This window comes from Eublepharis macularius, chromosome 1 (assembly GCF_028583425.1).
Source record: "Eublepharis macularius isolate TG4126 chromosome 1, MPM_Emac_v1.0, whole genome shotgun sequence".
In the NCBI taxonomy this organism is placed as follows: Eukaryota; Metazoa; Chordata; class Lepidosauria; order Squamata; family Eublepharidae; genus Eublepharis; species Eublepharis macularius.
Genome location: NC_072790.1, coordinates 107,378,361 through 107,392,028, shown reverse-complemented (window position 1 = coordinate 107,392,028; position 13,668 = coordinate 107,378,361). Strand labels below are relative to the sequence as shown.

At 47.3% G+C, this 13,668-nt stretch overlaps 1 protein-coding gene across 1 annotated transcript in view; it reads left to right on the top strand.

Moving 5' to 3' along the window:
• Positions 1–13,668, top strand: part of TBC1D32 (TBC1 domain family member 32) — a 184,032-nt gene that overhangs the window by 26,769 nt on the left and 143,595 nt on the right. The window contains 2 exon segments of the mRNA XM_054976881.1: positions 10,136–10,235; positions 10,559–10,696. Coding sequence (XP_054832856.1) covers positions 10,136–10,235; positions 10,559–10,696 — 238 coding nt within the window.

Genomic DNA, 13,668 nt, shown 5'->3' with positions numbered 1-13,668 from the left:
TTACTTTATAAAATTTAGCCGTTATTCCATCAGGTCCTGGTGCCTTCCCCAATTTAGTCGAATATATTGCATCCATAATTTCTGTTTCTGTTATTTCAGCGTTTAATTTTCCCTTCCACTTCTCAGATAGCTTTGGTAAATCGATTTTACTCAAATGTTGATCAATACTATCCTCATTTACCACTTTACTCTGATATAATTTGGCATAAAATTTATAAAATGCTCTACTTATGGCTGATTGATCCATTAATGTCTTATCTTCTTCTATAATCTTAGTTATCACTCTTTTTTCCCTCCTCTTCTTCAGTTGCCAAGCTAAATATTTCTCTGGCTTGTTGGCACCCTCAAATGTTTTTTGTTTTAGTTTCTTCAATTCCCATTCCAATTATTTGTTCTCCATTGCTTTTAATTGTTCTTGTAGAATCTTTATCTCCAAATGTAATTTCTTTCCCCCCGGTCTTTTCTTTAATTGAGTCTCTTTGGTTTTTATCTTTTCCTGAATTTCTTTCCTTTTTTCTTCTTTTCTTTTTTTGTCTCTCGCATTTAAGTCCATTAAGACACCTCTCATAACAGCTTTGTACGTATCCCATACTTTATAGGTTGGTGCAGATTTATCCAAATTGTATTGTATAAAAAATCTGGTTTCTTTCTGTAGCAGATCTAAATTGCCCTCCTGTTGCAGTAAGTCTTCATTAATTCTCCATCTAATTTTTTTAGTACATTTCCCAAATCTCCACATAACTGGATTATGATCTGAGCTTACTTTGGGCATAATTTCAACCTCTTTAGTCCATATTGCTAATTCCTTAGAGGCCCAGATCATATCAATTCTCGATAGTGATCAGTGCCTTGCCGAGTAATAAGTAAATTGCTTGACTTTGGAATTATTTCTTCTCCAATCATCCTCCAAATTTTCCTGGTTTTGTATTTCAAAAAAAGATTTTGGCAATAATCCCCGTTTCTTTTGAGTTCCCTTTGTTTTTTTATCTTCCTGTAGATTTACCACTCTATTAAAATCACCTGCCAGGATTATTTTTGAATAGGTTACTCCATCTAATTGTTTCTGTAATTATTTGAAAAAATTGTCTTTAGCTCCGTTTGGTGCATAAATCCCTACTATTAGCGTCTTTTGGGAGTTTCAAATAATTTCCACCACAAGATATCTGGCTTCAGAGTCTCTAAATATCATTTTAGGTTGCAGCTCCTCCTTGATATATAACACAACTCCCCTTTTTTTCTGTTTTGCTGCGGCGACAAATTCATTTCCTAGTTTGTTATTTTTAAAGTACTTTTGGTCTTGTTTTTTAACATGGGTCTCTTGTAAACAAATTATATTACAACGTTGCTTGGATAGCCAATGAAAAATAGCTTTACGCTTGGAAGGTGAGTTAAGTCCGTTTACATTCCACGATATTACTTTACACTCCATGATCAAATTCTGGGTCTTTTAGGTAAGTCTTTATCATTGTCCAACAAGAACATCTCCATCTCATGCCGCGATTTGATAGTTCTCCTAATTGCTTGAAATTCAAAACTCAGGCCCTCTGGAATCTCCCATCTATATCTTATATTCAACTCTCTCAAGATCTGAGTCAGATCTCTATATTTTTTCCTTTCTATCAGGATTTTTTTAGGTAACTTCTTCATTAGTCTCACCTTTTTTCCTTCCATTACCAGTGGGTTTTGGAATTGCTTGCTCACAATATCTTCTTTCATTTTTTTGGTAATAAACTGCGCAATCATATTTCTAGGCAGGTTTTTTTGAGCTGCATATCTTGAATTAATTCTGTACGCCACGTCCACATGTCTTACAATCTCTTCCATAGTTTTATTCAAGAATTCTGCTAGTATTTCCGATATCTGTTTTTGGGCTACCTTCCCCTCCTCCTCCAGTACGCCACGAAATCTAAGTTGTCTCTCCATATATTTACATTCCATCACCGCCACTCTTTCATTCAAACATGTGGTTTCTGCTTTAAATGTAGTGGTTAGCTTCTCCGTCTTTTCTTCCACCTCATTAACTTTTTGCTGCATCGTCTGAAGTTCCTTCTTGACCTCGTCGATACTCTTTGTTAACTCCGCCACTTCAGATTTAATTGTCTTCTTGAGATCCTTCATCATCTCTTGTATTACATCTTTTAATTCTTTGTTGCCTTCTGCCACTTTCTTATCCAGATTATCAAATGCTGACTGCCAGTCCTTTTTCGACATCGTGGGGCTTGATTTGCTCCGCTCCCACAAGTCTGCTCTCTTCCGGAATTCCGTGGCTTAAATATTTTAGTTCCCAAATTAAATTCCTTATTTTACTAGTATTTTGTCCAAAAGTTAGTGCTTTAACTGTCCAAAATGGTGGGCGTCTTTTCTCTATGATTTTGAATCGAAGCTTTGCCCTTACCCTTCTCCAAAATGGCCCACTTCCAGTTGCAATGAGGGCTTGCCCTTGCCCTCTTTCAAAATGGCGCACTTCCTCTTCCGCCTTTCCCTTCACAGCCGCTCTAACCTCCCAGCTCAATGGGATTGTTATGGCTTTGTATCTTAAAGAAAATGGTATATGTTTCAAATAATCTAAAATGTATTTTGTTTTAAGAGAATGTGGGGATTTTGGTTTTTGCTTACAGTTAAACATAAAAGCAAGTGTTCTAATTGTCCTTATTTGTTTTGTAATTTTAGCATTCCTGTTATAGTAGAACAGTGGTGTTAAAGCTACTTGAAAAGAAATATAAATATTTGGTAAATCTTTTTTTAAAACGTTTTGGATGATGTTATGGAAGAAAAGAGTTCCAGGGGTTTAGCTGAGTGGTGTTATTTGGCAGATTAGCATTCCCCTTTCACCTTAGTTGTTCTCACTCCCCTCCCCCCCATTATTTTAATGAAAACTTAGCAATTCACCACCACTATTCTGGCATTTATGTGGTTAAAATTCATTGAAATTACTCCAGAGAAGCCTCTTAATAATGAGAAAATGAGGCCTTGGCATATTTTTATGGACATTGTAAATAGCATATTCAGGGGCTGAAAGGGAAAGGAGAGTGGCCAATCGAGGGATGTCACAGGTGAGAGAGGGAACCAATCGAGTGAGCAAAGAAAATGCTAATACAATTGGCTATATGTTTCCCAAGCCAGTAGAATTACAATTCAGTTGATTCTCATGGTTCAGCCAATACAGATCCCCATGGGGCAACACACTGTACAGGCTGTACTCAATGCTTCTGCATGAACCAACAAAAGTGTGCATGGAAAACAGGGTTTCTCACCTGTAACTGTTGATCGTCGAGTCTCTTCTGTGCAGACACACATTGGGACTGCGCAGGCGCAGGCCAGCCGCGGAGAAGATTCTTTTAGCTTCTAGAAATGTGACGGGGACGTTCGGGCCCACCGCGCATGCGCGCCGGTGTTCCCGCCAATTTCGAAGTACAAGTACCCGAACGTCCCCGGCATTCCCTCAGTTCACCTGAGCCGCCTGAGAAACAATGGAGAAACCAAGCACTCACAGCGGGGCAGGTGGGAGGGAATGTGTGTCTGCACAGAAGAGACTCGACGATCAACAGTTACAGGTGAGAAACCCTGTTTATCGTCGTCGTCCTTCTGTGCAGCCCCACATTGGGAGAATAGCTAGCATCTCACCAATGGGGGCGGGTGTGAGTGTCTATGAGAACAGAGAGTGCAGAACAGCCGTGCCAACAGCGGATTCACGGCGTGCATTCACGTCTATGGAATAATGTTTAATGAAAGTGTCAGCGGTAGACCACGTTGCAGCTTGGCAGACGTCTTGGAGTGGCACTCCTCGCAGGAAGGCAGCAGAGGCAGCTTGTGCTCGAGTAGAATGAGCAGTAACCGACAACGGGCACCCAACTCCAGCTTGCTGATAACAAAGTTTAATTGCAGACACAATCCAGCGAGAAATGGACTGGGCAGAAGCTGGCGAGCCCTTGCGAGGGCCAGAGTAACATAAAAACAAGGCAGGAGACTTCCTGAAACACTTGGTGCGATGTAAATAAAACAATAAAGCACGTTTCACATCCAATGTGTGTAGAGTACGTTCCTCTGGGGAAGAGGGTGTAGGAAAAAAGGAAGGAAGGACCACCTTTTGACGCAGGTGAAATTTTGAAACCACCTTGGGCAGGAACTGCATACTAGTGTGGAGCATGACCGTACCGGGGAAAAATTGCAGGAAGGGGGGGTCACACCTCAGAGCAGACAACTCCCCAACCCGCCTGGAGGAAGTGACTGCAACCAAAAAGGCCACCTTCTGTGTGAGCAGAGGCAAGGGACAGGTAGACAGGGGCTCAAAAGGGGAGAGCATCAGACGGGAGAGCACCAGGGTCAGGCTCCACTGAGGAATAGGATGGGCCCTAGGAGGAAAGGACTTTAGTAGGCCCTTCAGGAACTGTTTGGACAGCCAATGTGCAAACACAGTCCTCCCATCAATCTGCTCATGGAAGGCAGAGATAGCAGCCATGTGCACCTTAACACTGGAGAATGCCAGGCCCTGGGAGCACAGGTCCAGGAGGTACTCCAGAATGACAGGCAGCGGGCAAGTGAAAGGGGAAACCCCTTTGGGGGCTAACCACCTAGAGAAACGTGACCACTTCCTCTGGTAGGACAACCTGGTAGACGGTTTTCGGGCATTCAGAATCACATTAAGCACCCTAGTAGAGAGGCCTAGTCTGGGGCGCAGAGGAGCCAGGCAGTCAGATTTAGCACTGCCACATCGTGATGCCACACTCCGTCCCTGAGTAGCAGGTCTGGGGCGTGTGGCAGCGGGAGACACCGCCCCTGTGACAGGGAAAGTAAAAGGGGGAACCAATCCTGGCGAGGCCACCGAGGGGCAATCAGGATACAATGGGTTCGGAAGGCCCTGACCCTGGAGAGGACCTTGTGAAGGAGCGGGAAGGGCGGGAAGGCGTAAAAGAGCCCTGGAGACCAGGGTATCTGGAAGGCATCCCCCAGTGAACGATGGCCAATCCCGGCCCGGGAGCAAAACAGCGGGGCTTGTCTGTTGTGGGCTGTGGCAAAGAGGTCGACCAAAGGCGTGCCCCATGTGCGGAAAACCTTGTGGAGATAAACCGTGTTGAGGGACCACTCGTGCTGGGGCAAAAACACCCTGCTCAGCGTGTCTGCTGCCGTGTTGTTCTCCCCCGCAATATGAATGGCCCTGGGCAGGACGTTGTTGGCAATGGCCCAAGTCCAGAGTGTAGTCGCCTCCTTGCAGAGCTTGAGCGAGACCGTTCCTCCCTGCTTGTTGAGGTAATAGCAGGCTGTGGTATTGTCCGACAGGACCTGAACCCTCCTGTTCCGAATGACATCTGCAAAAGAAGCAAGGGAGTAACGGATCGCTCTAAGCTCTAACAGGTTAATGTGCATGCCCATTTCAAGGGAGGACCAAACACCTTGAGCAGACAGGTGTCCACAACGCCCTCCCCAGCCTAGATTGGAAGAGTCCGTGAAGACGGTGACCTCCGGCAGGAAGGGACCAAAAGGACAACCCTTGGACAAATTCTCTGGGTCAGTCCACCACACCAATGTCCGCTGTATCACCCTCGGGACGGAAAACCCACGGTGTTGACTCATAGTGAGGGGGTTGAAAACCCGAACAAACCAATTTTGTAGAGGCCTCATGCGCAGGCGTGCAAAACACACCACCCCTGTGGAGGAGGCCATAAGGCCTAACAACGTTTGAATCAGGAGGGCAGTTTGGAACCGGTTATGCACGAAGTGGCGGGCCAGGGAGGACAGCCTGCTCAAGCGGTCCGGGGGTAGATAAGCCCGGCCCAGCAGAGAGTCAAAGTGGACCCCAATGAATCTAATGCTCGTACCAGGGGACAGGACCGATTTCCCCAAATTGACCACTAGCCCCAGACCGTCTAGGACGGACAAGGTGAGGGCGATAGAGGCCCGGAGGGAGTCAGAGGAGGGACCCACCAGGAGCCAATCATCCAAATAGGGATAAACAAAACAGCCACTAGACCGTAGATGTGCCACCACGGTGGCCATACATTTAGTGAACACCCTGGGCGCCGAGGCCAGGCCAAAGGGCAAGGCCGTGTACTCATAGACAGCGCCTCCACAGGTAAAACGGAGATATTTCCTGTGGCCCTCAAAGATGGAAATGTGGAAGTAGGCGTCTTTGAGATCCAAAATGGCCATCCAGACGCCTGACTCTAAGAGTTCCAACACCCGGGACAGGGTAAGCATCCTAAACTTCTCCACCTTCAAGTAGGTATTAAGGGCCCGAAGGTCCAAAATGGGACGAGACCCCCCATCTTTCTTATCCACAAGAAAGTATCTTGAGTAAAACCCCCAAGGGGAAGTAGAGACATTGACCACCCGGACAGCACCTTTGGCAACCAACTCCAAAACATTATTTTGTAACACAACATTACAACAAGAAGCACAACGGGGTGGGTGCAAAAGAGGGGGTGCAGTGGTAAACGACAACTTATAACCACGGGCCACAACAGAGAGGACCCAGGTATCCGTAGTAATGAGTTGCCAACGGGGCAAGAAAGGCCGTAGCCTGTCCAAGAACAGGACATTAACAGCGTCCTTGGAGACCAACTGGGAAGCGTCCTGGTCTAGTCAGAAGACCGTGGGCTTCTGCGCTGAAGTCGAGGGCTTGGGCGAAGGAGGCTGCTGTCGTCCCTTGGACCGGCCGGAGCGTCTCGAAGAGTGGCGCTGCTGGCCAGAGTAGGAACGGTGGCCATAGGATTGACCGGAGGGGAACCGTCCTTGGCGCTGGTGGAACTGCTGGTAGGGGGACTGATAGGACCGGAACCTGCCGTACCGATATCTCGGACCCGTCTGCGGAACCGAAGGCGCAACCCCGAGCGACTTGGCCGTCTGCTGGTTCTTCTTCATAAGAGAAAGGGACTCATCCGTTTTCTCTGAGAAGAGTTGAGGACCTTCAAACGGAAAATCCTCGACCTTGGCCTTCTTCTCGGGGGGCAGGGCAGTAGATCGAAGCCAGGCGTGCCGACGCAAGAGCACTGAGGATGCCATCGCACGCGCCGCGGAGTCGGCAGCGTCCTTGCCAGCCGTCATCTGTTGCTTCGACAAACGGAAAGCCTCAGCCTGGAGAGCCTTGACCAAGTGACGGCGATCGTCGGGGAGGTCAGAGAGGTAGGACGACAGACGCTTCCACAAGAAAAGATTGTAAGAGCCCATTATTACTTGGAAATGGGCGATCCGGAACCCCAGGGAAGCTGAAGAATACACCTTCCGACCAATTCCATCCAGCTTTCTCCCCTCCCGATCCGATGGAGCCGAAGAGGAGCCCCGTCGGAACCGAGCCTGACCCTCCTCGGCCACGATGGAAGAGGGCTTCGGATGGGCAAAGAGGTAAGGGCAATCTTCCTGTTTGAGGCGATAATATTTCTCAACCTTCTTGGCCGTAGGCGGTACAGAAGCAGGGGTCTGCCAGAGTGCCAGGGCATTGTCGACGAGATCTTCGACAGGAGGAAACGCCACCGAGGCAGGAGAGCCCGAATACAACGGCTCCAACAGCTTACTCTTGGGTTTGGAGGTCGTGGAGGCGACGTCGAGCTCCAGTGCTGCGGCCATTCGGACCATCTGCTCTGCAAACACCCTGTAATCGTCATTAGGGGACGATGAGCGGAGCTCCCCCACAGCATCATCAGGGGAAGGGTCAGAGGCCGCGTCCGACGAGTACTCAGAAGGAGACGCCAAGCCCTCATCATCCTCGGAGTCGGAGAAAGCTGCAGGGGTCTGCGTCGGAACCGACGGGCGGTCAGCCGGAACCGAGGTAGAAGGCTGGGGTGCCGAAAGATGGCGACGCGGCTGAGTGGCAGGCGGAGCTGGAGGCAGAGTGGAGGGCGCCGGAACCGTGGCCAGGGGCACCGAAGGACCAGGCAGAAAGGAAGCGGACTGCTGAATCCAAGCCACAAAATCCTGCCAGGAGGCCACGTTCCCTAGGCCCGGGACAGGCTGCCAAGGAGGCAGAGCAGCAGGCAACGGAACGGACCGGTGAAACGGCGCTGGAACCGAGAAGACTGGCTGCGATGGAATGGAGACCTCCGCCGGAACCGGAGCACACGGCAGAGAGCGCTCAAACTCCTGGAACGCGTCCGAAAATCCACGGATCGACTCGCAGTCGTCGGGAATCACCGGAGGAGGTGTGTGAGGAGGCGACGGGGTATGGAGGAGACTCCGGACGTCCTCAGGAGGAGGGGCCGGTCCAGGAGAGGAACCAGCCAACGAGGCCGGGGCCGGCGACAGAGCACGGCGCTTGGCCTTTGACTTGGCCTTTGCCTTTTTCGGCGGGGGCTCCGAAGAAGCCTCGGTGGCCACAGGTTTCGAAGAAGGCTTCGAAGAAGCACGTTTCTTCGCCTTTCGACTGGACGGAGCACTCACGGAACCGGAGGCGATCGACCCGTCCGGAGCGGACGCCTCCGTCGGAGCCGAGACGAGCGGTTCCGACGAGTGATGAGGAGCCGGCGAGGGGGCGACAGAGCTGGGCTTGCTCCCGGACGACCCAGAGGCTTTGGGCGGTAGAAGGTTGGCGTCCCAAAGAAAGGCCCGGAGCCTGGCCTTGCGGTCGTTCCGCGCTTTCGGAGTGAAGGCCATGCAAAACTTACAGCGCTCCACGACGTGCCCCTCGCCCAAACAGATGAGGCAGAGGTCATGACCATCAGAGTGGGTCATTTTAGTGCCACACTGTTGGCATTTTTTAAATAAAGCGGAATGGGACATAGTGGAGGCGTTTCCCAGTCAGAAGGAAACGGCAACTCACAGCTAGAAGAAAGTTGGAAGACACAAGCGACAGCTGAAGAACCTTTTCGAACGGCGGCGAAAAAGGAACTGAGGGAATGCCGGGGACGTTCGGGTACTTGTACTTCGAAATTGGCGGGAACACCGGCGCGCATGCGCGGTGGGCCCGAACGTCCCCGTCACATTTCTAGAAGCTAAAAGAATCTTCTCCGCGGCTGGCCTGCGCCTGCGCAGTCCCAATGTGGGGCTGCACAGAAGGACGACGACGATCTTCTGTATTCCTGAGCTTATACAGTGGGGCTCATTGTCCACCTCTTACCTTTCTGTGTGATGCTGTGTTGGCAAGACACATAAATACAATATTGTGGTAGTTTGATACCAGGGTTAAAGAAGTATAGAGTTTTAAAGCTTGCTTTTCAATAAAGGGATAGAGGGTATTGATTAAAACAGCTCAGGGTAGTATCATCATCAATATATCTAATTCTGAGCATGGCCAAAACTCCAGAAATGAATGCCCTCAGTGGCTTTTGCTAGGCAATAACAATACTGCCAGCCTTCAAGCTTTGGTCTCTGTCTGTAAAAGGCAGGAGTAGGAGGTAGAGCCCATTCCAGGGCTGTTTTGACCTCTGAATGAGGAGTTATCGAGGCCATGCCTGAAAGCAACCACTGGACAACTTGCATGACTCACCCAGCCCAGCTGCTTGCTGCTGTTCAACAGCAGCCCCCGTGATAGTCAGTGTGGTTTGACGGTTAGAGTTTTAGATGAGGATCTGTGAGACCCAGGTTTAAATCCCTAATCTGCTTACTGGCTAATTTTGGGTCAACTGCACACTCTCGGCATAACACTACTTTACAGGGTTGTTGTGAGGAGAGAAGAATTATGTACGCTGATTTGGGTCCCCAATATGAAGAAATGAGGGGTATAAATGAAATAAATATAGTTGAAGGTGGAAGTCAGATAAGGTTGGTTGATTGGTGGATGAGAAAGAAAAAAGAAAGTTGCAGGGTTGCAGATTAAGGTATGTTGGTGGATGGGAAGGAAGTGGGAAAGGGGGAGAGGATATAAGGGGCATTTGGGGATGGGAAAGATGAAATAGCGAGGAAGGGGGGAGAACATGATGCCTTTCGGAAACCTTGCATGACTTTCACTTGTATGCTACTAACTGGATTTTTGAGAAACAATGAAACCCTTTGGAAGGTTAGCTGTCACATGCTTGATGTCACATTCTGCAGACTTATATGAACTTAAGGCAGTGAAATTTTTTTCCAGTTCAGTGCAGCCAGCTAAAATCCATTTTTTAAAATGAGCTAAGGATGTTGAAGCTGAATTCCTTCTGTTCTATAGAGAATTGTACAAGATCTGGCATTTGCTGTTACGTTTCATGTGACTTGTCACTTTATTCCTCAGATTGTTGCATCTATTGAGCAGTGTGTCTCCTATTTAGAAGCTTGTGAATCAGTAGTTTGTGGAACTTGTAGGTGTCATTCTTTCTCCAAGTCACATAGTAGTAAGTAATGTTTCTGTGTATACAGACTAATATTTATTTAACTGTATCTGACATGTATTTTTTTCTGCATATGTTTTAATAAAATTTGTATCAGTGTGCTCTCTGTTTTATGACAATGGAAGTAAAGATTGTGTTCTGATTAAAACATCTCTTTCTCTTTTTTACTATCTGTGTGTATTTTCCCACTTGATATAGCAAAACTAGTTCTTGCATAATTGCATTTCCTTACGAATATACTGATACCTACTTTGTAGTAGTAATTGTTTGCTCTGTAATATACAAAGGGAGCATTTTTATTGACATATGTTGTCTTGTCTTTTAAGGCAATAAACAGAAGAATTTCTACACAGGAAAAGAATTACAGTATATACATTTTGTTCATTCCCTAAGCCTCTTAGGCAGACTATTAATATATAAACAAGGCAGGAAACTATTTCCAATTCAACTGAAAAACAGAAAAGGTAAGGTTAGATTGCAAAAGATAGCAAACTGTTTACAATAATTTTTTTTTCCAAATTTCTTTCCAGGTTGATTCTGTTATTGTATGTCGCTGATACTTTAGGGGTAAAAAAGGGATTGCAATGTTTGTGAGAGCCTGAGGCAAAAACTCATGATGAAAATTGTATATCTCTATCAGTCTAGAAAGAGTAACTTGCACATTTACACAAATCTGTGATAAGGATTGGGTCACAGGAAGCTATTTAACTGTTCAGGTTCCATTCAGTTTTGCTAATCGAAGCCAGGATCCCTGTAGTGTTCCTAGGTTTGAAGGGAAGAAAAGATGTCTTTTAAAACCTTTCTTGGGCAAGGATGAAGGAAAGCTTATCAAAACTCATACAGATTTTAAATATCTCAAAGTTTGTCATTGTCCTTCTGTTCAGGCACTCATTGGGGACTACGCAGGCATAGGCCAGCCTCAGAGAGATTCTAAAGTGCAAAAACTCTAGAAGGTGTTCCAACCTAGCAATGCAGGCGCGCGGTCTTTTCCGCCAACCTGTGTTGAAAATTGGAGCACCCTCTTCTTTCCCTCAGTTCTTCTCTCACTGCTTCTGAGAGAGGTTGTTCTTTTGCTCTTTGCTTAGTTTTTCTCTCTTCTTGCCTTTATCTGTCAGACACGATGTCCCAAACAGTGTTGCTTAAGAAATATGCAAAATGTGATACTAAGATGACTCACTCAGACAAGTGCTCCCTGTGCCTGCTGTGTTTGGGTGACTCACATAACGTTTTGGCTTGCCGTATATGTCAGAAGTTTACCTCAAAAGCCCGTAATGACCGCACTGCACTACTCAAAGTGGTGATGTGGAATTTGGTGCTTTCAGGGGCAGAAAAGCCAACAACAAAATCCTCTGTTGAGCAGAGTCTTGTTTCTCATGATGATCCTTCTAAGACTCCTAAACCTGGATCCAGTGATCCAAAAATTAAAGCTGGATCGATTCTAACCAGCCTGTTGGAACTAACAGTATCTAAGAAGTCGTTGGAACGTCCATCCCACAAGATGGTTCCGACTAAGAGATGCTCCCTGGATCTGAATTGCTTGGAACAGGTGCCTTTGGAACCACCAGCGACAAAATAGTCGGATACAAAACAGGTCTGCTTTGACATCTGCCCACCACAAACAACGCTTAGTGCCCTCCACCTTGTCACTAATTCTTGAGGAGGAAGCCGCTATTCCACCAGCAATACCATTGCCTCCACCAACCATGGATTTCCTCATGAGGAGCAGGATGAGAGCCCCACTGATGACTTCGGCCCTTCTTTTGCCATACAGTGTATGGAACCGGCTCAGCCTACTGTGGTTCCAATGCCAATGTTTTCGTCAGGTCCAGGACCCTCAGCACCAATGACTTCCTGATTTGGCGCATTTGGAAATCAGCACCAAATGCAGCCTTTGGTTCTGACACCTTCCTCCATCTCTGCGGTCCCACCACTGTGACCTTACACTACACCAGCTTCAGGACTGCCTCTGAATTGGCAGGAATTCGTTTCTTAGCTTCAGACCGTGCCTTTCCTGCAACCATCTTCATCTCAGCCAACTGTGAGTCTGGCACAACCACCACCATTGGAACCGGCATCTGTCTCCCATTGGTTCCACTCACAACACCAAACTATGTCAGACTCGGGAGAGGAGGGAGAGCTCATCTCCCACTCTGATATCATTTCTGACCTAGCTTCAGACCCTTCTCCGGAGGAAGCTGTAGGAGATACCTCCTCTTCATCACCTACAGAGGACTTCCAGCTGTCATGTATGCCTGCCTGCAGTACATGCCATGGGTGTGTTGCATGCTGCCTAGTATTCCTCTGACACTGTGAAGAGTTCTGAGTGCCTTTCAATATCTGTTGTTTAGAAGCTCACTGTGTTATCTCTCCTTTGAAGTTAAATACTTTCACTTCTGTAGCCAGCGGCCTTGGAGCCAGATGCAGCTAGACTGAATCATATCTGCCATGAGAACAAGGATGATTTCATTCCTCAATTGCTATTGTTTCATATCATAGTCTAAACTTTGATACTTTTTGTCTCTGGCATTTGCACCAGAATTTCAACGGGCTACTAACCTGGGGGGGTGGGACTTTCACTTTGTAACTAACCATACTTTTCCTCTACATGTCACCTCTTCCAATTTTCCACTGTCTGATCAACCTGAACTGATGGATCTCTAATAAATGTTACTTCAACCAAATCACCTGTGTGTTTGCTATGGAGAACTAAGGGATCTAACTGCCAGGGACTGACACCAGCTCTTCTCAGAGCAAATGTTAAGGATGGCCAAGGCTCTGGATTTAGATGTATCTTCTTCTTCTGCAAAGCCTAAGAATAAGGTACTACAGTCCCTCTATTCAAAGTCCCCAGCATCTGTAGCCTTCCGGACTGTAGAGGACTTATTGGATATTGCCCATACCATGTGGGAGAAGCCAGCCTCCACCCCAGCTACTGCTTGGAAGATTGAGCAACATTACAGATTGAAATAGCAGGACTGTGCCTTCCTGTTTACGCATCCCTGCCTTTCATCATTAGATGCAGAGGAGGTACAGTTAACAAAAATATGGGTCTCATTCATCCTGATTGATAAGGAGGGTAGAAAACTGGACAATATCAGGTGTTGAACGGGAAGATTTGTAAGGTGGACTCGGAATTGGAGGATCTCCTCTTTTTCTTCTCCACTCCCCAGGGTGTTTGATTACCTCCTGGAACTGTTACAGGGTGGCTTATCAGCTTCCTCTATTAAGGTTCATTTGGCAGCCGTTTCGGCTTTCCATGAATCTATAGATGGCTGAACAGCTTTCTTTCATCTAGTGCCCAAGCAATTTTTAAAGGGGGTCAATAATACTTTCCCTCCCGACTTCCGGCTTGGGGATCATGGAGGTCTGAAGCAGCTCAGGGAGCTGGGCTGTCCAAGTTGCTGTTTGTCTGGGCTGGTGGGGTGCAAGATCACCC